Source organism: Elgaria multicarinata, chromosome 18 (assembly GCF_023053635.1).
Source record: "Elgaria multicarinata webbii isolate HBS135686 ecotype San Diego chromosome 18, rElgMul1.1.pri, whole genome shotgun sequence".
Lineage (NCBI taxonomy): Eukaryota > Metazoa > Chordata > Lepidosauria > Squamata > Anguidae > Elgaria > Elgaria multicarinata.
In genome coordinates, this window is record NC_086188.1 from 8,323,444 (window position 1) to 8,346,269 (window position 22,826).

At 46.1% G+C, this 22,826-nt stretch overlaps 2 protein-coding genes across 3 annotated transcripts in view; both read left to right on the forward strand.

The window, feature by feature from the left end:
• PUS1 (pseudouridine synthase 1) overlaps positions 1 to 22,826 on the forward strand; it is a 364,184-nt gene that overhangs the window by 250,041 nt on the left and 91,317 nt on the right. The window lies entirely within an intron of this gene.
• Positions 1 to 22,826, forward strand: part of ULK1 (unc-51 like autophagy activating kinase 1) — a 110,938-nt gene that overhangs the window by 17,262 nt on the left and 70,850 nt on the right. For both annotated transcript variants that reach the window (XM_063144390.1, XM_063144392.1), the window contains exons 4-7: positions 1,444 to 1,476; positions 2,151 to 2,187; positions 15,303 to 15,476; positions 18,158 to 18,231. In XM_063144390.1, the coding sequence (XP_063000460.1) occupies positions 1,444 to 1,476; positions 2,151 to 2,187; positions 15,303 to 15,476; positions 18,158 to 18,231 (318 nt within the window). The remainder of the gene's footprint in view (positions 1 to 1,443; positions 1,477 to 2,150; positions 2,188 to 15,302; positions 15,477 to 18,157; positions 18,232 to 22,826) is intronic.

A 22,826-nucleotide genomic window follows, 5' to 3' on the forward strand; every position in this document is an offset into this window, starting at 1 on the left:
TTTGTGCCAGAAATGGTTGTATTTGAAGCCGTGGACTTCCGCATTTGCAGAGAACTTTAGCTCCATGCTGACAGCGTGGCCTTTAGTTTGTGAGTACGTAATAGGGTATTTTGAGGGCTAATCGCCTGCCTGTGCTGGGATAGGGCAGCTATATCCATAAATATTGCGTTGGCAACCTGCAGCTGGTGATGGCACGACACGATATGTATTTAAGCTGAAACGCGATGAATGGAAATGCCAGAAGTTCATGCAATTTGTCATTGAGGGAGTTTGTTTGTTTGTTATTTTGGGCATGTTGTACGCTGCCTTTCTTCCTGAAGGCGCTCCCAAGCCGGTTTAAAAACAAACTCAATAAAAATCAACAAATGACAGCAGGCGAAAAACAGCCACCGTTAAAATGGAGGGGGGGGGGGGGAGAGAACCCCAAACAGCCCACTGAAGTCTGTACATCCTCAGTGGCCGCAGAACATTTGGTATATGTTACTGCAGTGGTGGAAAGAATAGGAAAATGGAGAAAGGGAACGGAATGGAGTTTCCCAGAATAAGGTGTGGCTGGTTGGCTGGCAGCCTGAAGGGAGAGCCTTCCGCGCTGCAACATTTAGTTGCAGATCCTGCTGGTAAAGCCTGAGTTGTCATATACTCATCCGGTGGGAGTGAGATTTTGCATTAATAGCTCATGTCCAAATTGGAAGTGGTCCCTGTTCCTTCGCCCCGGACGCTTTGAAAATGCCAGTTTTGTATCCTTTTTTGTTTCTGTTTTCCAACCCGTTGGTTTGTCCTTCCCCCCACCCACCCCCGGCGTTCCCACACCGTCTTCGATCCTCTGTCCTCCCCAGCGTACGTGTTGCTCTTACTGGAACAGTAGTTTCCGAAACCTCGGAGGGCTGCATTAACCTAGAAACGGTTAAGCCTTTTAATACCTTAGTTACGTACAGCCTGGAATACCCGTTGAAGGTAGACGTGCAGAATTGAACCGACTGGTATATTCTGAGTTGAAACTGCTGGCACCCGCGTCTCTTGCCTTCTAAGCCCTTAATGATTTAATCTTTCTTTCTTTCTTTCTTTCTTTCTTTCTTTCTTTCTCCCTCTCCCTCTCCCTCTCCCTCTCCCTCTCCCTCTCCCTCTCTCTCCTCCCCCCCCCCCCGATCTGTGCGAGGCATATATGGGAAAGTTTTCTTGACCTTGATTTCCAGGAAAGTGAGATTATGAGATACGAGGGTAGAATTGAAGGGCTGACATCAAAAGGTTCGCTTGGGGATTTCATTATATTTTAGCGGTATGCAAATCTCACAATCAATCCATAAAATGTAGCGACGATTATTCTTTTCTCTCCCCGTTGCTTTTCGGTTGTGGAACAGTTTTGTTTTCCTTTGCGGTTTAAGTTCAAAACTTCTCTGAAGGAAAAAGTAACAGGTTTTTTCCCCCTTTTCTTTTTCTTCTCAGGAAATGGCCAACTCCGTTTACTTGGTTATGGAGGTGAGCGAAGTTTTCATGTTATCTCAGGGGAGTTTCCCATTGCTCTTCTCAGTGGGTGTTTCAATGCCACCCTTCCTTCAAGGAGCTCGTTCAAAGTTGCCCACCCCACTATTTATCCTCACAACTGTCCTAACGTCCCCCTAGTGAACATCATGGCTGGGTGGAGAATTTGAACCCAACTCCCCTCACTTCTAGGCTGATGTTCTAACCCATCTTTCCCGAACCTGGGGCCCTCAACCAGCATATACATTTGGAAGACTGCTCTAACTACAGCAAGATATTGGCTGCCTGGATAAGCGCATTCTGTAGTTTGTCAGCTGGGGATGGTGGGATTTGCAGTCCAGCGCATCCATAAACTGCCAAGTTGGGCTCCAGGAATGTCACACTGAAATGGCAGAACTCACACACACACACACACACACACACACACACACACACACACACACACGGTATCCTTGGTTGCTGTTTTTAAATGGTTTGAAGTCCTGCAATTCAAGGCTTTTTGAGACAGGAAATAACCAGAACTCTGCATTTCATGCTCGCCTACAGAACCCCGCTGCCGAAATGTCACTTTGTTCGTTGTGCTTCTTAACATGAAAGGGGGCAAATCCCACCCACCCCCCTCAATTAAACTGACTTGTTTCTGAACTTCTCTCTCTCTCCCTTTCTCCTAGTACTGCAATGGGGGTGACCTGGCGGATTACTTGCACAGTAAGTATCGTCCTGACTACCTTGCATTTTTACAAAACGATAATAATAATGTTGTATTCTAATGGTTGCATTGAGAATGTGGCGCCTCGTAATATGTAACCTGCCCAGTGTTTGTGGTAGAATTGGTGCACGGTGGTTTTGCCGTTGTCATTTTGGGTCAGGGGGAGCTTTTATTGGCTTGCAGCTTTTCCTGAGGTTTCCAGTTTGAGAGATCCAAAATGCTATCGTGGGGCCAAGGGCTAGACGATAAGCATGAAACCAGCAATAGGGCCTGCTGTGTGGGTCACTGCCACGGTGTAAGTATTTTTCTGTGGTCCCTGCATGAAGGCTGTAATGTATAAAGTGGTCCAAGGCCTAGTTCTCCTCGGGGAGGGGAGGTAAACCTGTTTTTCAGCCAACCTGTTTCACACCGCAGGTGCGGGTGCAATTGGCGGAAGGCGCCTGCACACTGTTCTGAAATCAACAATTCCCTGCATGTAGACAACTAGCATGTTGGGGCGGAAGCTTACATGCTAGTTTTCTAATTGCAGGGTTTTTCATTTATTTATGGCACGGAGGAGCAGTTCAGTCGAATGCCAACAATAAGGGAATCTCCCCCTCCTCCAACCTGGGGCCCTGCAGGTGTCATAGACTACACGTCCCATCATCCCCTTGGAGTTGGTGTCCCAAGACATCTGCAGGATACCAGGCTGGGGAAAGCTGCTTTGCTGTTTTGCGTTGTGAAAGCGGTCGGGTGCAGAGCTGTTTTGTGGTGAGGCAGACCTGCTCTGGCATCGCTTCCTACGCCTTTTCGAAATGACTTCCCCGGCGCCTATTTTCTTGAGATCTTCAAAGGTGTATCTGTAATCTGGGTCAGGAATGACTGATGGGGGCGCGGCTGCTTTCTGCAGTGCCTTTTCTGTTTATATAAGGCCATTGCAATTAAAGGGTTGCATGTGTGTCTTTTCTCTCCTCCACCTTCAATTTGTTTTGACTACCACCAGCACTGCTGAGGATTTGCCTCTGGCAACGCTTGGCAATTCAAGCTCGCAGAGTGACGGAAAGACAGGAGGTGTTTGTCGGTTCCCAATGACAACTTGCCCTTCATCTTGGGTGTTTTTAATCTTGCAAAGAGTCCAAAGCCCAATTTGCAGTCCACCCTCTGTTTTTTGGGAGGGAGGGAAGTCTTCCTCCTTGCAAGACTTGCTCCACATTCCTTTTAAAACAAAAGGAAACACTTTTTCGTAGTGGCACCAGGAGCCCAGTAATCTGGGACAGGACAGGGCCTGCTGATTGCTATTCAGTTCTGCATCCTCTCTTTCCTTTTCCTTTCTTCTTTTTTTCCTTTTTTAAATGTGATTTTATTTATTAATGCATTTATATCCAGCCTTTTTTCCTCCAAGGCAGCGTATATAATCCTCCTCCTCTCCATTTTATCCTCACAACAACAACCCTGTGAGGTAGGTTGGGTTGAGAGTCTGTGACTGGCCCAGAGTAACCCAGTGGGTTTCCATGGCCGAGTGGGGACTTGAACCCGGATCTCCCGACTCCCAGCCTGACACTTTAGCCGCTACACCACAGTGGCTCTCAGACTTTTCAGACTTCCAAGTCCTTTCCAATACAGTCCTCTCTCTTCTCATTTATTTACCCTGGTTCGCCTGCATAGTTTATCCTGTCTCTCCATCTCTCACTTTGGATGCAGTTCTTGACGTCTGCACAGCCATTTTTGTTTGAACCAGGAAATAATGTGTGTGTGTGTATACACACATGCATGCATGCATACACATATTTTAATCAGAGCTGTTCTCCCCTGCACAGCCAAATAACTTGCCAAGTTGCAGAGTCCTGTGTAAAACAGCACTAATAGAGAAGCCAGGCTGTTTGGTTGCTGGGTATCTCTTTACCCATGCTCCACAGCTAGGCTTGCTAGGTGTGCCACATGGGAAGGCGAGGGAGCGACTTAAAAGTTCTAGTCGCCTAGGGAACAGGTGTGCATGTATGTGTGGCAGGAAAGAGAAAAGGATCAGAGGAAATCCAGGTCGAAGAAACCATGGCTCTTGGTTTCTCTCTCTTTGTGTCAGTTTCTGGGTTTCAGCCTGGCTTCTCTATCCATGAAGTGCATCCAATCTGCCTGATTATACAGACTAGAACCTGACTCCAGGGCCGCCCCAAGCCATTTTGCTGCCTGAAGCGAAGGGCGAGATGGTGCCCCTGTCTCCTCCAAATTTCATCCACCGAAGCTGACTGGATTGTCAGTTGCATTTTCCTTCAACACTGCCATGCGGGCAGTGTCCTGCTCTGCACCTGAAGGCAGCCGGCAGCCTTAGAAGCATAGGGCGGACCACCTTGCCACCCCACTCCCCGCCCCAGTATTTGCCGCCCGAGGCACTTGCGCTCACTGTGCCTCATGGTAGGGCCGCCCCTGTCTGGCTCCTACCCTTTTCCCACATGCACTGAGAAGGGTTCAGACGGGTGTGGGTGAACTGAATGGGCTTTTAACATTTTTGACCTTTCCTTGTGCAATGTTTACTTGTATTTTTCCAAGAAGCCTTTTACACAATGGCCCTGGTTCCCATACTCTACTGTAACTAAGCCTAAGTACATGTAGCTGAAATAAGCTCATACATTCTCGCCCTATTTGCCTTGCCTCCATTACCCACCCCTTTCTCTGTTGCCTCCCCTAAGTTGAATTATAGATAGTAAGTCCTTCTGGGAAGGTACCTGTCTTGTTCTTCGTAAAGCACCATGCGCATAGATGGTACTACATACATAATATTGATTGAAGGCGCAATCCAGTTGGTGCCCAGTGATCTCTGACTCCGAACTCGGAGGTTTCCGCGGTTCCTATGCCCTGCAGGGCGTTCTTATCTTTTCTCCCCCAAAGTCAAGAATGCCATTTCTACTTGGCCTTCCAGTAATTCCCATGGCCGTAAAGTTTTGAACAGATCTGCAAATGTTTTGGCTCTCCAGATGGACACAAATTTGCCATATTTCCTGATTCTTAACTAGCAGCTCTGTCAAACTCGTAGCCAATTTAGAATGCACGTCTTTTCTTCTCCCTTGCTTCCTTTCTAAAAGCATTTAGTCTTGCATGCTAACGAAAAGATTAAAGCTATCTCTTTATGTTTATTAATCTTTTTTTCAGACGGCTTTGGGCCTGTGTTTGAACAAACAACGTTAATCTAGTTTGTCGTCTTCCTCTTTGTTAATTTTGTGGAAGTTGATTCATGGCAGAACGAAAGGGAGACTTTCCATCAGATGCTTCTTAAAGCTCTTTCATGTTAAACTGCTGGAACCGAAAGATTAAAAAGCCAAATTCGTATTTCCCCCAGAGCTAGCGTTTTATGAATGATTAGTTCGGATCTGAGTGCAAAGTGTGGAGCAGTCATTCATCTGGTTTAGCAACTGGAATTTGAAGGACTCTTGGCAGGGATGTGTGTACCGTGTGATTTTTTAAAAAATCAATTTAAGTTCTGCGCCGGAGTAATAAATGAAAGTGCCTCAAATTCTACCAAAGAAACATAAGGAGAAAACGCCATTGCAGTGTGCCTCCAGTACGAATTTGCCCAAACCGTAAGGCTGGCCTCAGAGGTCTTGCTGTCTGACCTGTCACCTTTGGCAGTGTGATGGGCAAATACAGAGGACAGAGCCTTTTTGGTGGTGGTGTCAAAACTCATGAATTTTTTTCCCTCAGAACATCTGCTAGGCCAGCCTTTCTCAACCTGGGGCGCTCCAGATGTGTTGGACTACAACTCCCAGAATGCCCCAGCCAGCTCTGCTGGCTGGGGCATTCTGGGAGATGCAGTCCAACACATCTGGAGTGCCCCAGGTTGAGAACCACTGTGCTAGGCTTTCTCTCATCTCAGTTTCTAGATGGGCTTTGGAAACGCACTTATTTCTCCAGGGATTGAATTCTGTATACTGATAGCGGTCCCAGTTCTGAGTGTCATTGCTTATAGAGCCAAAATGGCAGCAAAGGAGGCTCAGTGGAACCCCACAGCTTGCAGGAGGACCAGAAAAGCTCTTGGGGAACACCTCCCCAAACAGCCCAACAGAAGGGGGAATGCAACTGAGTATCCTGGAAGAGGGCTGAGGGCACGGCTGCAAAATGTTGCTCAACACCCCACTCGTAATGACTGTAATGTCAGCAGACAGTATGTAATTACATTTGTTCCACAAAAGCTATGCTCTAAAAGACCATGTAGGTGTTATGTTCTCTCAGACACATGGATTTTTGGACTACATCTCATCTGTCTATCTATATCTTCCAACTATCCCTATTTCCTGGTTGCTCTTCCTTGTAGAGATCTCTTACCTCTGTCTTTTCTTGGTCTTTGGGGGCTTACCATGTTAAAGCTTTATTAGCCTAAGTTGCTAGAACGGTCATCTTTCACGCTTCGGCTGGATATAAATGGAATGAATGAACGAATTGAGGCTGCAACCCTTAACGCATTTACCTGGGAGTAAGCCACACTAAACTCAATGCAGCTTACTGCGGAGCCGACGCACATAGGATTGCGCTGTAAATCTACGAGGGAGGAGTGCTTGCGCGCATGCAGCTAAATCACGCGCATGAACACTAAGGCATTTCTTGGACCGGCCCTACCGTTAGGCAGAGTGAGATGGCCGCCTCAAGGTAGCTGGTTTTGGAGGTTATGAAAAGGCATCCAGAAGTTAATAACAGCACATGAAGTAACTCTTACTGTATTTTTACTGCTAGGGAGGGGAAGCCACACCTGTACAGCTCTCTGGCACAGGTGTCAACATAATTTGACCGGCCTTCAGTACCTTAATGTGGGAATGAGTGTGAGGGAAGCCATTTCACTACTCTGGCTATGTATAATCCCATGATAATGTAGTGTAGGATAATCACGCTTTCCAAATATATCTTTAATTCAGAGAATTCCTTACTGTTTGACATTACGGTTCTTTTTGGGCTCCTGTGTAGCCTTATTCTCCTGGCCTGTTTCCTCTAGCTCCAAATTCTGTCCTGAGAATGCCTGCGTTCTGTGATTCAGACGGACGACACAAGTCGAGCCCTTTGGCTTGCTTTTTGTGTAATTCGTTCATATCCTGCCCGTCGCGGCCAGAGGCAGAAGCGAGCGGCTGTTTGAATTCTTGAACCGTACTTCAAAACCCAAGAGCAACAAAACGAAAAGCAAGCAGAGATTCTCGTGGAACTTGGCCCACTGCTCTGAATCACGTTCTGTGCGTTTTCTACACCGGTGTGGAAATGCACAGCCCTGACTATCGATAGCGTAGGTCGAACGGAAAAAAAATGGACAGCCTCCTGCATGGTTGTTTTGAAAGATGTGACCGAAAGAGGCCTTGATGGTTATGGGTTGCGTGCTTGACGCTGGTTCCACTATGCGTGCTCCCTCCGCTTTCTCCATTAGGAGAAGACGAGCCTTAATGGAGTTACATTTTCCAGAAAACAGGGGCCTTCTGCATAACGTGCCCATTTGATTTATTTATTTATTTATTACATTTTTATACCGCCCAATAGCCGAAGCTCTCTGGGCGGTTCACAAAAATTAAAACCACAATAAAACAACCAACAGGTTAAAAACACAATTACGAAATACAGTATAAAAAGTGCAACCAGGATAAAACCACACAGCAAAGTTGATATAAGATTAAAATACAGAGTTAAAACAGTAAAATTTAAATTTAAGTTAAAATTAAGTGTTAAAATACTGAGTGAATAAAAAGGTCTTCAGCTGGCGACGAAAGGAGTACAATGTAGGCGCCAGGCGGACCTCTCTGGGGAGCTCGTTCCACAACCGGGGTGCCACAGCGGAGAAAGCCCTCCTCCTAGTAGCCACCTGCCTCAGTTCCTTTGGCAGGGGCTCACGGAGAAGGGCCCCTGTAGATGATCTTAAGGTCCAGGCAGGTACATATGGGAGGAGGCGTTCCTTCAAATAACCTGGCCCCAAACCGTTTAGGGCTTTAAATGTCAATACCAGCACTTTGAATTGGGCCCGGACCTGGACTGGCAGCCAATGAAGCTGGAAAAGGACTGGCGTAATGTGATCTCGCATTTGATGAAACTTACTACGTTTTTTCCCCGGATTGTCAAATAGCGTTCTTAACAATAGAGAGGTTTTTAAACTTAGCAAGCCTTATACAGTATGCCAGTAAAGTAAAATATGACTATTGCCAGGTTTGTGTTCCCAGGGGGCAGTAGAATGGACTGTACCACTTCACGCTACAGGTGAAGGTAGCCAGTGCTCCCCATGTTGGGGGAAAACACACAAATAAACCCCTGCAATTAGGAATTCAGCATATAAGGCAAGGTTGTGCCCTTTGGGGACCTTTGGCTTCAAACCAAAGGTGCCCCATGCTCCTAGCTAGCGCTTCAAGTTGGTCACCTGCAAAACAATATTTTTTTTCAGCACGTCTTGTCTTGCCCCAGTTCCCAGATTCCACTGTTTCAGCTTGTGGGCCTGGCCTCACATTCTCAACTCTCTGGGCAAGGACCAGGGCCCTCCGTTGCAGGCTACTGGATGGGTTTTGAGTCTTGTTACGTCTCCCCAGCCAGGCTTCTGTTTACTTCACTGCCCAGCTTTTGAAGAGGAGCTGAACTGTCCGTCCTTTCACGTGGCGGAAGAGGAGCTAGGTTTGCTCATTGCGAAAATGTTGGCAAGGCATTAGTCAGCATGCCTGTGCGCTAAGTGTGCCTGTGGATGCATCTTGCAAACAACCCCGAGGGTTGGCAGTCTCACCTTGCCCTCTCTGAACAGACAACACATCTGTCTGTACACTGATGGCGCTACATTAATAATAATAATAATAATAATAATAATAATAATAATAATAATAATAATTCTCGATGTTCCCCCATGCGCTGCTGACTAGGCTCGCTTTTCAACAATGCTTTGCGCCTCCCCTTAACTTTCGTCATCTTTGCTTCAATCTATATAATACTGGGAATCCTGAGCCGAAGTACCAAACATATTTATTCAGAAAATACCTGTTCAGGTATTTTTAAGCCAGGGAGAATGTGTATGTTTGGGGTGTGTATGTATAAATAGGGTGACCATATGGAAAGGAGGACCCGGCTCCTGTATCTTTAACAGTTGCATAGACAAGGAAATATCAGCAGATGTTATTTGTATATATGGAGAACCTGGCGAAATTCCCTCTTCATTACAACAGTTAAAGCTGCATGAGCTATACTAGAGTGACCAGATTTAAAAGAGGGCAGGGCTCCTGCAGCTTTAACTATTGTGATGAAGAGGAAATTTCACCAGGTTCCCCGTATATACAAATGACACGTGCTGAAATTTCCTTTTCAATACAACTGTTAAAGATACAGGAGCCCTGTCCTACTTTTCATATGGTCACCCTAGTATAAAGGAGAGAGATAGAGATATTACAGAATTCTAGGCTTAGTCCTCACTGAAGTGATATACCCATGTCTGGACTGTACCACTTCAGGCTGCAAGTTAGCTCTGACATAATCAAATGCTTCCCTATATAAATAAATAAACAAATTCTTCTTTATATCCCACCTTTCTTCCCAAGGAATGGTGATCATAATAAGTAAGAATTATGATGATAATTATTATTATTATCTCTTTTTTCATTTGTGGTGGGTTTTTTTTTAGATGAACAGGACGCTGCCTTTTACTGATTCAGAAGTTTCCTGACTATAAGTTGTTGTTCTCTGGTGACTTCCTTAAAAAAAAAGTCTCAAAGTGATTTACAAGCAAATTCCTTCCCAAATGATTATGTATGGCCTTTTTAATGGGGCTTGAAAACCCATTTATTTCAAATCACCTTTACTTAAGGGATTATAGCCCTGCAGGGTTGAAACGGTTTTCACTTGTTTTCATTAATTTGTAGCGGTGTGGTTGCCTTGTGAATTGTATTGATGCAAAGAAATGTTGTTTTTAAATGATATGGTTGTTGTTGTTGTTTTGAAATGTGATGTTCTCTTTAGTGCAATCCATTTTGGGAGGACTTTGGCCTAAAACAGGGGTTGAGCGACTTTTAGGCCCCAAAATCTGGAAGGCCGGAAGTCTCAGCAATCCTAGCCAGTGGTGCGGGATGATGCAGAGGTATAGGCCGAAACATCTGGAGGAGTTCCCCGTCTCCGACCTAAAAGGTGGCCTAAAAATACTTAAAATGAATTTATTCCCTCAAAAGTTCATAGCCAGCAACTCAGTAGTGGAGGCTGGAGACGCTAATGTCTGTGGGGCAGAGAAACCACTCCAGGTTTCAGTCAGAACCAGTCTTGCACCTTTGATAGCTCTTTTAGAGTTCTGACAGGTTCTGACTGTACAAAAGTAGGCACGGTGTGGAGAAAGTGGATAGGGAAGCATTTTTCTCCCTCTCCCATAATACTAGTGGGTTCCTCGGTAGAAGATTCAGGACAGATAAAAGGCAGGACCTCTACACCCAGCGCAAAGTGAAACTATGGAACTCACTGCCACAAGATGTGGTGATGGAGACGGATTTGGATGGCTTTAAAAGAGGGGGTTGGATCCATTCTTGGAGGAGAAGGCTATCGATGGCTAATAGTCCTGATGGCTGTATGCTACCTCCAGGATCAGAGGTAGTAAGGCTATATACACCTGTGTCCTGCTTTCATAGAATCATAGAATAGCAGAGTTGGAAGGGGCCTACAAGGCCATCTAGTCCAACCCCCTGCTCAATGCAGGAATCCACCCTAAAGCATCCCTGACAGATGGTTGTCCAGCTGCCTCTTGAAGGCCTCTAGTGTGGGAGAGCCCACAACCTCCCTAGGTAACTGATTCCACCGTCGCACTGCTCTAACAGTCAGGAAGTTTTTCCTGATGTCCAGCTGGAATCTGGCTTCCTTTAACTTGAGCCCGTTATTCCGTGTCCTGCACTCTGGGAGGATCGAGAAGAGATCCTGGCCCTCCTCTGTGTGACAACCTTTTAAGTATTTGAAGAGTGCTATCATGTCTCCCCTCAATCTTCTCTTCTCCAGGCTAAACATGCCCATGTTGGTAGCTGGTCGGCCACTGTGTGAACAGAGTCCAAACTTGGTCTAATCCAATGGTTCCCAAACTTTTTCAGGTCACCGCCCCCTTGGTTCCACAAACTCATGTCCAGTGCCCCCAACCCTACACTATAAAAATCATTATTCAGAATAGTGGTTTTCAACGACCCACTAAGGAAGATAATAACAATAAAATTCAAAACAGTAACAATTAGTTGAATATTTATTCAAAATCCAAAGCACCTGCCGCAGGCTTGCCGAGGGAGGGACGGAAAAGATAGCAAACGCCTCTGTTTTGCAGCCGGCGTGGCGGGGCACACCAGGCAGGGTATGTCTCTTCATTCACGTTTTGGTGTTTTTGAAACATTTCAATTCACCGTTAAAAGGACTAATACATGTATTAATACATGTGTGGATTCTTCTCCTATTTGGCTTGGAACCAAACTACCTTCTCCCATAAAAATGTCCCTGGTTTTAAGACCTTCTGGAGAGGTGCTTCTCGGAAAAGACCACCTTGAGCGCCCCCCTGCCATCCTTTTGCCTCTTAGTGCCCCCCTGCTGCCCCCCTTGCCTCTTAACACCCCCCTATCCAATCCCACCCCCCCCAAGGGGGCGATACCGCCCATTTTTGGGAAACACTGGTCTAATCCAACAGGGCTCTTTTGATGTCCTTAAAGCCAGATCAGATTCACGTTGGGGTCACCAGCCTCCACTGCATTAGACAGATTGAGGCGACTTCCTTCGAATGCCATGAAAATGGGACAAATTGTTAGTTAATTGTTAATTTTTTACGGTGTGTGTGAGCGAAAGATTTGGATTTTCCACCTGAGAGAGGGACAAAATGTCTCGTGTCAGAGGGGGTGGATACTGTTTCTCCACTGCTTTTGTGTGTGCCTGTGCCTGACCTCACTTAACCACGCTGCAGTAAAAGCATGAGGTGTGCACACGCCCCATGATTTCTTTTTGAGGCATTTTGAAATTGTCGCCTCCGTCACCTCTCTGCACTCGTGCCAGGGCCGGTCACATTTGGTTGCCTGAGGGTTGCGTCTTTTGAAATCAAATGGCAGCTCACGAGTTAGGGATCTCTCAGCCAATTAAAGAATTTGTAGTCAATTAATCGGTTGCGTTTAAATTTTAATTTAGAGAACCAAGGCGGTGAGGTGGCTAGAGTGGCAGAGTAGGACTGGGCTGACTGGGCGACCTTGGGCCAACTGTCGTGCCTCAGCCTAACCTACCTCACAGGGTTGTTGTGAAGGTAAAATGGGGAGTGGGAGAATCAAGCCATGCTCACTGCCCTGGACTTAGAGAGTCCTGGTTGTGTACAAGCCTATACGCAAGCAACACATCACTGCAGATGTCCATGTCAACACAGGGATGTCTGGAGTCCAGGCCCGTTACAGTGTCTTGTTCCATGGTAATCGCATAATGCGCCCTTCATGCAGTTTGCGCATGAAGGAGGCTTGGATCTAATTGAGTTCTACTTCTTTTATTTATTTATTTATTACATTTCTATACCGCCCAATAGACGGAGCTCTCTGGGCGGTTCACAAAACTTCTTGGGCTCAGGGTTCATCGATTTCTTTAAAAAATGCAAGAACCATGTAGTGCAGTGGTTCTCAACCTTCCTAATGCCGCGACCCTTTAATACAGTTCCTCATGTTGTGGTGACCCCCAACCATAAAATTATTTTCGTTCTTCTCTACACGATCCATTGTCATGGGATGGTTTGCGAATGAAAATAATACATAACAATAGCTTTAATAATACAAAAGATGATACATGACATAGTTCAGTCAATACAGTTTCCTAAGACCATCGGAAATATGTGTTTTCCGATGGTCTTAGGCGACCCCTGTGAAAGGGTCGTTCGACCCCCAAAGGGGTCCCGACCCACAGGTTGAGAACCGCTGATGTAGTGTAATAGGCCAACTCAGAGATTACAAAAAGTGTGCAAGCTTTTGAGATCTCCAGATCTCTTCATCAGGCAAGGTATTACAAGAAGTAGGTTGGCTAAAGCAATAAAGGGTGTGGTGGGGAGTCTGTTTGATAATGTAGTCAGGATGTCTGCATGTGATATGGAGGAGGAGTGTTTGCAGACATCCAGGTTGGGCTATGCTGGGTGATGTGGTGGTTTAAATTCCAGTGCCGGACAAGAAAGTAGCAACCAGCTGTTAAAATTTTCCATTTTTGAAACTGAATAAATAAATGCAGGGTCAGCCTGTTCATTTGGTGCCATGATGAGGAGAAAACATTGGGAAACCCACTTTTGACCTTCGGATCAAAACAGAGATTTCTTCATATGTATGTCTAACAGCTGTGTCTTTTTTGTTCCGTTTTCAGTTTTACTCCAGGGTAGGCAGAGGGCCCTGATCAGACCTTAAAAGCCTCCCTGCCCATAGAATCATAGAATAGCAGAGTTGGAAGGGGCCTACAAGGCCATCGAGTCCAACCCCCTGATCAATGCAGGAATCCACCCTAAAGCATCCCTGATGGATGGTTGTCCAGCTGCCTCTTGAAGGCCTCTAGTGTGGGAGAGCCCACAACCTCCCTAGGTAACTGATTCCACCGTCGCACTGCTCTAACAGTCAGGAAGTTTTTCCTGATGTCCAGCTGGAATCTGGCTTCCTTTAACTTGAGCCCGTTATTCCGTGTCCTGCACTCTGGGAGGATCGAGAAGAGATCCTGGCTCTCCTCTGTGTGACAACCTTTTAAGTATTTGAAGAGTACTATCATGTCTCCGCTCAATCTTCTTTTCTCCAGGCTAAACATGCCCAGTTCTTTCAGTCTCTCTTCCTAGGGCTTTGTTTCCAGACCCCTGATCATCCTGGTTGCCCTCTTCTGAACACGCTCCAGCTTGTCTGCGTCCTTCTTGAATTGTGGAGCTCAGAACTGGACGCAATACTCTAGATGAGGCCTAACCAGGGCCGAATAGAGAGGAACCAGTACCTCACGTGATTTGGAAGCTATACTTCTATTAATGCAGCCCAAAATAGCATTTGCCTTTCTTGCAACCATATCACACTGTTGGCTCATATTCAGCTTGCGATCTACAACAATTCCAAGATCTTTCTCGTTTGTAGTATTGGATCGGGACCCCTGAGCCTATACTAGAAAAGAAAGACATGGCTGTTAGGCACACATGTGGAGTCATGTTGGCTTTTATTGTGCCATTATGGCACAGTGGATGAGGGTATTGGAATAGGCTGACCAAGACGCAGCTCCAAATTCCTGCTCAGCCCAACCTCACAGGTTGGCACAGTTAATTATCTTTCAGCTTGACTATTTGAAAACCTTGTTGTGATCATAGTAGGAGAGACCAGGAAGAACCCTGTATACTGCCTTGGATGACGCGTGGGATAAAATCATAATAAACAGTACTGGACTTGACCAGAGGTGGAGTAACTGGGAAGGCCTGTTGCTGGAATAAATGCTCAACTTCAGTATTTTCTGTGCTACTACATTAACGTATCAGAACCAAGGAAAAAGCCGGTGTTCCCTGCACTCTTTTTTTTAAAAGGTTGTATTGCTCTTTAGAGGTTATATTATGTGGTCAATTAAACTATAAATTGTAAATGGGCTTGAATCATGGGAGAGGCAGGATGTAACTGTTTTAAATAAATAATTTGCAGCCCTGCTGATCTTAATTGGCCCTTACGCAACGTATGTTCATTGCCACACTAGATTATGACAAATGAAAGCACTATTCATCCCGCGTAATAAAACTCATCCGTCTATAATGACAGCCAGTGGCCTGGTTCAGACAACATGTTAAACTATGCTGCTTAACCACAAAAATGGTTAAGGGAATGCATTAAGGTTAAGGCATTCCCGTAAGCATTTTGTGGTTAAGCAGGATGGTTTAGCGTGTTGTCTGAACCAGGCCAGTGTGGTGTAGTGGCTGGAGTGTTGGACTGGGAGTCGGGAGATTCAGGTTCTAGTCCCCACTCAGCCATGGAAGCCCACTGGGCAACTTTGGGCCAGTCACAGACTCTCAGCCCAACACACCTCACAGAGTTGTTGTTGTTGTTGTTGTGAGGATAAAACGGAGAGCCGCCTTGGGTTCCTTGGAGAGAAAAAGGTGGGATCTAAATGCAATAATAAATAAATAATCGTGGCTGGTTTCACAATGGTTTACCTTTGTTCTGCCACTGCTTCCGTTCCCCAGGTATGCGGACACTCAGTGAAGATACAATCCGGCTCTTTCTCCAGCAAATTGCTGGGGCCATGAAAGTGCTGCATAGCAAAGGGATAATCCACCGGGATCTGAAACCTCAGAATATTCTCCTGTCTTTCGCGGGAGGCAAGAAATCAAACCCCAATAATATCCGCATCAAGATTGGTAAGCACTAGAGCGGTCCGGTATTTTAAAGCGTTTTAAGTATTTCTAAAGTTGATGGATTTTTCACCGCTACACCTATAGATCTGGTTAAACTTCTTCAAATGCGTTTCTACGAAGCAAAATCCTTAATGTTGGTAATGCGCTTGGACAGTTGCATCTTGGCAAAAGCCTTTTGCCTGCATGTGCAGCTCTCTTCTCATCTCCCTACTCAGTGCAAGCGCAGTTAAGCCAGGAAATCTAAACTGGGAAACAATAGTTGCCAGGGGCGGATCTACACATCGTACTGAAGGCGCTTGCGTGTGCCTGCAGTGCGCCCCGAAAGCGATTGTAATGGGGATGTAATGGAGCACCTCGGAAAAGGGCATGGCTGGCATTCCACACAACAATATTTTGTTGCGAGTCCCGCTTCCGCTTTCGCCGCCCACCTCCCCGCCAGCCTCCTGCTGCCGGCGAAAGAGCCACCCAGGTTGGAGAGCTCGGCGGAAGAAGCCGCCGCCTCGCCTTCTTCCGCCGAGCTCTCCGCCCCGGGTGGCTCTTTCGACTGCATCAGGAGGCCGTCGGGGAGGTGGGCGGCGGCGGCAAGGCCCCAGCTGCCTCCTCCTCCGCCTCTTCCAGGGCAGGATCTACACAATCGCTTTTGGGGCGCACTGCAGGCGCACGCAAGCACCTTCAGTACGCTGTGTAGATCCGCCCCAGGTCTGGAACAAGCCAGGATCTTGAACCGCACTTTGAAGTCGTTTTAAGATCCTGGCTTGTTCCAAACCTGCTAAGCATCTAGCAACTAGCAGGCAATTCTTGGTGGTCCAGCAATGGTCTATGACCTACCTTTTGGCCAGACCTGTGCTAAAGTGGGACGCCCTCATTAACATGGGCTTCCATTTTCAATATCTGCTTAACAACATGAGGGCTTCATAATGGTCAAACCAAGGTTTATTGGATAGGCGTGAATGACCAAATAGGCAAGGCAAAGAGATTTGGGATTGCTTCTGATGGAAAACAGTGCTGCGGTTTTGCAGTCCTCCCTAACCCATGACTTGGTCCATAAGAAACTACGGGTTCATCTACACCAAGCAGGATATTCCACTATGAAAGCGGTATATAAAAGGCAGGAGCCACACTACGGCTTTATAGCGGTACTGAAGTGCACTGTAGGATCTACACTGCTGCTGTATAGTCATTTAAAGTCATTGTTAGTTATTAAGGTCGCAGACCAGCAAAATCAACACAAAAACATGCAAAGGATAGATAAAAAGTGACATAAAAACAAAATACAGCCTGGTGAGTTCCTTCTCTCAGGAGGATTGCAACGTTATTTTTCTAATTTGCTTTGAGGTCATGAGAAACTTAAGAGACCCTTTCAGTAATATGAGAGCACACATCCCTTAAACAGATTAATACCAACGTTGTGGGGTTACATCCAGAAAAGGCTGTTAATAAAAGAAAGATTAACTTTTTTCTCCATTCCTCATCCATGTTACGATGCAAAATGACATGTTCAACAGTTTCTTTTGCTCCAGAACCACAGTCCTCCCTAACCCATGACTTGGTCCATAAGAAACTAGGAGCGCTTCTAAACCAAGCAAGGATATTCCACTATGAAAGCGGTATATAAAAGGCAGGAGCCACACTACCGCTGTATAGTGGTACTGAAGTGCAGTGACAACTGTTGAGGCTCATGGCACATCTGCACCAAGCAGGATATAACACCACGAAAGTGGTACATGGTAGGTGTCAATGGGCCCCAACAGTTGTCAGTGAACTTCAATACCACTATAAAGCAGTGGTGTGGCTCCTGCCTTTTATATACAGCTTTCACAGTGGAATATCCTGCTTGGTGTAGATGAGCCAAAGGTGTATGCTGGGAGTTGTAGGACTTTTCCCCCCTGTCTAAACATACATGGGATTGTGCCCCTATTCTAGCAACTTTGGCCAATGAAGAAGCCCACAAGTTGGACGTAAGTTCAAAAGCTTCCCACTGCTTGGGTTCCCCAGAAACTGGTATTTGGAAGGCACCAATACCGGATGGAATATATATCCATCATCACTAATAGCCATTGATCATAACTAGCCCAGTCCTATATTCCTTCTAGGACCTTCCAGGAAAGGCTATTTGCTCCACATGACCCCTTTATAGCTGGTGGAGATGTTGGACTTACTGCATTATGTAGAACTTTTCGGGAGTCAAGGGGCCTAAGCCTTTGGGAACACTTGAAATATTATTGCGGCTTTTTTTAAAACAGGGATGGGGCACCCTGTGGCCCGCCAGATGTTGGACTCCAATTCCCATCAGCCCCAGCCGGGATGGCCAATGGTTAAGAGTGATAGAATTGTAGTTCAGCATCTGTAGAACCTTGGGTTCCTCCCTACCCCTGTGTTGAAACACAGCCTAATGTCTGGTTTGCATGTAGCACGTGCGGGCCGTCACCATGCAATCGTATGCATGTTTGCTCGGAAGTAAGTCCCACTGTCTTCAATGGGGGTTAGTCTCTTATTTAGGATTGTGGCCTCAGCGACTCTTGTAGCTGTGTGCCTAAATCTCCTCTTTTGTCTTTGACCGACAAAGGCTGTTTTGGCACATGCAAGGTGTCAAGCGGTGAGCGCAGTTGTGTGCTCTTTTGTGAACTCTCCTTTATCTTAATCTCTTCCTGTTCATTTCTTTATTTATTTGGTTCTGTGCGTAGCTGATTTTGGATTTGCCCGATACCTGCAGAACAATATGATGGCGGCAACGCTCTGTGGCTCCCCTATGTACATGGTAAATATGTTTTGGTTATTTGTATTCTGCCGTAGCTTCTGCTTTCCGTCTGCACCTCCAGTTTTCTCATTGTACGATGCCCTCGGCTATTGGCTCTGCTTTTCATCCCTTCTGCTGTTTGGCCTTGTATGTACAGGAAAAGTAAATAAATGTTGCTCTCCGTCAAGAAGGTGGTGATGAGGGAAGCAAAGAGGGGATTCATGTATTATAAGTTGAGTTGTAAATCCGGCCCTTTTGGGACCTTCTGGAGTTTACCCACTGCCAGCCTGGCTTGGATAATGATGATAATAATAATAATAATAATAAAAAAATTCTTACCTGAGTCTCCACTTGGATCGAGGCGGGGAACAACAGTGAATATAAAACACATTAAAAACTGGTTAAAAACATAGCATACATGATTAAAACATCCTTAAAACATCCTAAAAACATTCTAAAATTTCACTGGATAGGCTTGCCAGAATAGATCAGTCTTTATTGCTTTCTTAAATGCTAAAAGATTGTCAAGTTGACGAATCTCCTCCAGCAGGCCATTCCACAGTCTGGGAGCAGCAGAAGAGAAGGTCCTCTGGGTGATACCCGTCAGCCTAGTTTTGCTTCGCTGAAGTAGATTCTTCCCGGAGGACCTGAATGTGTGGGGCGGATTGTATGGGAGAAGGCGATCCCGCAGGTAGCCTGGACCCAAACCATGTAGGGCTTTAAAGGTGATAACCAACACTTTATACTTCACCCGGAGCTTTAAAGGTGATAACCAACACTTTATACTTCGCCCGGAGCTTTAAAGGTCATAACCAACACTTTATACTTCGCCCAGAGCTTTAAAGGTAATAACCAACACTTTATACTTCGTTCAAGAGCTGAGCTGCGGGGGTTTCTTGAAATCCAGACACGTTTTTCAGTTTCCCCCCTTCTTCTTGTAGATAGAAAGTTGTGGAAATGGCAAGCATAATTTGCATGAGTTCCTATTTACAGGGGGTCGGGAACGCATTGGAAAATCCAGAATCAATGTAGATTGAGCCAGGGAAGGGAGCCAAAATCCGGCAGCCTGAACTGATGAAAGGGATGTTGGATGGGGATTCCTCCAACATCCCTAACTACAAGTAACCCTGGCTGGGGATTCGGTGTGTATTGATCCTTGTTTGGGTGGCAGAGTAGTGAAGGAAGAACATAGGAAGTTGCCACTGCCTCTATAGAGCTCAGTATTGTGTACAACAAGTGCCAAAACTTTACCCTGCCCTTTGCCCACCTCCTGTTTACGGTACGCGTTCAGTCCCAGCAGAAGACGGTGCCAATTGAGTGTGGGTGAGTGGGTTAATAGCAAAAGACACACCTTTCCCTGACTTATTATGGGAAGGGATGTGGTTGTGGACATAAACCCACCTTATTCCACAGTTGCCAGGGTGGATAAAAATCAATGATTTTTTTTTAAAAAAAACACTGATTTTTTTTAAATTGAAATCAGATTTTTTTTTAATAAAATGCTTTTTGACGAAAAATCTATCTAAAGATAGTTTTCTATTTAAGATACATTATAGTCCAAAGGTTATTCGTCATGAAATAAGGATTAGTTTTTAATTATGTAGCATGAGGCTGTATAGTCATGCAATGTTCCAATTTTTTGGTAAATGAATTCCATTCATCCCTTCACCATGTCATGCTCTTCCAAAGGTTTCTGTAAGACTATTGGGCAATTTTTCTATCTAGAAGATATGATCACAAATGCTTGGTTTTACAGTTCTCAAAACTGTGAATTTGTGTCTGCAGAGATCACAGTCCCATTGTTCCTCTGCAAATCTATGTACACAGGATCAACCCTTTACCTCTTAAGTGCTAAGTTTCAAAAAAATTCAATGAATAGAGTGCAGGTTTTTTTTTGGGGGGGGGGAAGTCACATGATTAAATTGAGTCTTTCTGAGTAGTGATTTAAATCGTGATTTAAATCAAATTGATTTAAATCAAATCCACCCTGGCCGTTGTAATGTACACACGAGGCTGGTTGTGTGGCTTTGGCCCGTTGCGATTTCCGTACGTGGAAGCGAGAGCGCCATTTCATTCGGGGCTCAGTTTTGCCTCAAGGCTTAGCTTTGAAAATGTGACTTGGGCGAAGATTGTTTTCATCGTGAATAATACAGCCGTCTCCTAGTTCAGCCCGAGACCTCCTTCGGTTCCGCCAGTTTGCTGCGTGGTGTGCTGTCAGACCATGTGTATGGATGCTTGTCGCTAAGGAAGAACCATCTTGCTGCCCCTGATGCAGGCAATTTCCCAGTGGCTTTGTTGGCTTTAAGAACAAATTGACCTTCCATGAATTGGTCTGATCTGTATCAATTGCTAGATGGAAGCACTCTCTAAGGGGTAGTGTGCTTTAAAATACCAGGCTCTGGGGATAAGTAACAGGGAACTTCCAATCGTCTTGATGCCTGATTTGTGAGTAAGTGGCAGGCCACTGCTAGAAACAGGAAATCAACGTTCTTTTCTGATAATAGCCAGCTCTGTTATCTTGGGGCCAGCCACGCATGAGGCACTACCAAGTTTGGGGGAATCCCAAGCTTTGCAGAAGTAGAAAAATCCTTACCCCAAAATCTGGTGGTGGCAACCCTCAAACCAGTCCAATGAGGACTGTGCATGCTCAGGGGCGTGAAATGCTTGCCTGTCTTTTCGGGGGATGTAATGGAGCACCTCGGTAAAGGGCATGGCTGGCATTCCACACAACAATATTTTGTTGCGAGTCCCGCTTCCGCTTTTCAAAAAACCTAGGTTTGGGGAGCAGAATAAAACCGGGCCAAATTCGGTACGATGCTAGCTGACCTCAATTAGCTGGCTGCTTGGTTTGAGGCCACCCTGGAGCAGACCAATTGGGTTTTTATTTTAGATCGGAGCAGTCGCTGGTACGAATTGAACCTTTCTTTTCGCAGTTTTCCCATTCTTCGCTAAAATTGTGTTTTTGTGCATGCGTACGTGTGTGCAAAAAGACTTTCTGGGTGAGGCACAGACTGTGAAATCGCATTGTTCAGACTTAAAAATGGCACTCGAAGGAAAAGAGCAATGTACCCACTTGGGTTGCCTTGAAAGCAGTTTGTAGATGTCTGCTTTTTGGCCGCCTCCACTTTCCATTTCAAGGTGGAGTTTTGTCTGGAGATGAGAGAGAGAGAAAGACAGACAGACAGACATATACAACATCCCTTTGGCACCAAAGCAAAGTACCTGTGCTCTCTGGGAGATGGCAACCTGCCTCCAGTTTTATCTCCCGTCATTAATATATAATCCTGGTCCACAGCAAGAGTGCTTCCTCTTTAATGGATTGAGAGAGAAAGAGAGTAAACAGGATGAAACCATTTTCCTCATTGCCCTGAGATTCCATGACTGGCTTAGGATGGGAAAGGCTGCTTATCTAAATGTGCTGGGCCGTTCTCTCTCACTTGGAGAGGCCTGAGCCCGCCTTAGCGCCTTTTCACACGTTATCGAATGGCCAACCCGGGTTTGCTCCTGAAAGTGCATTAGCTCAATAGTCCATCCCGGCTTCTCAGGGAGTGCGGCCCAGTTTTCACACATGCACGTTTGCCACTTGCTGACTGTGCCTTTGCACGTGTGGATGGTCCATTGCAGATAGAATCTCTGTACGGCAGCCTTTCCCAGATGTGTTGGGCAGCCACCCCCATTATTCCCAGCCAGCATGGTAGCCAAGGGAGTTGCTTTCCAACCAGGTCGGAGAAGGCTACCCTATGATCTTCAAGCACCTCAACACACAATTGCTTAATCATAGTTTGGCTTTTGGGTCCATGTCTTGGACTTGCACACTCCTTCCTTTTCGCACACTCTCTCTCTCTCTCTCTCTGGCCATAGCTAGATGGGGCTTTATCCCGGGGCGAACCCTGGGATCGTTCCTGTGCATCCACATGACGCACACGGGATCACGGGATCAGGGAGGGATCATCCCTCCCTTGCCCCGGGATATAGCCCTTGGCTTTGGCCCCGTTTTTTCCGCGGTCCCAGGCTGAGCCCAAGACTGCGGAATGTGTGGGCGGGTGGCGCAGGTTGACCCGGCTCCGCGTGATTCCTCTTGAGGAGCCGGGAACTGCGCCCATCAGGGGTAGGGTGGGGGGAGCGGGGGGAGAAATTAAAATTAAAAAACACTTCCCTTTAGCGCACGAGTGTTCGTGCGCTGCTTTCTCTTTAAAAAATTAAAAATGGCGGGCGCAACGCCTCTCCTGAGGTCGTCACACCTCACGTGTAAATGGAGGAGGAATCTCGCGTTAAACACAACTCTGAATCAGGGTGACCAGAAAGTGGGTTCCCGTTCCCCTTTGGAAGCAAACTGTGGCTTGCCATGAGCGCAGTTCGCCAGATTCGGACGTAACGACGAACTAGGGTTACTATGAACCCAGGAGGGGATCGGAGTGGGAGAGGAGATGTGTGAGCAGGTGGGCCCAAAGGACGGGCTCGATGGCCCAAATTAGGGTTTGACCATGACAACTGGAGAGGCCGAGGCTTTCTGTCTGTAGTCCATACGTTGAGCTGTGACGCATCTGAACCCAGTCAGCACAACACTTAATGCTGAAGCGTTTTTTTTAAACAGAAGAAAGAAAGAACTTCCCTTC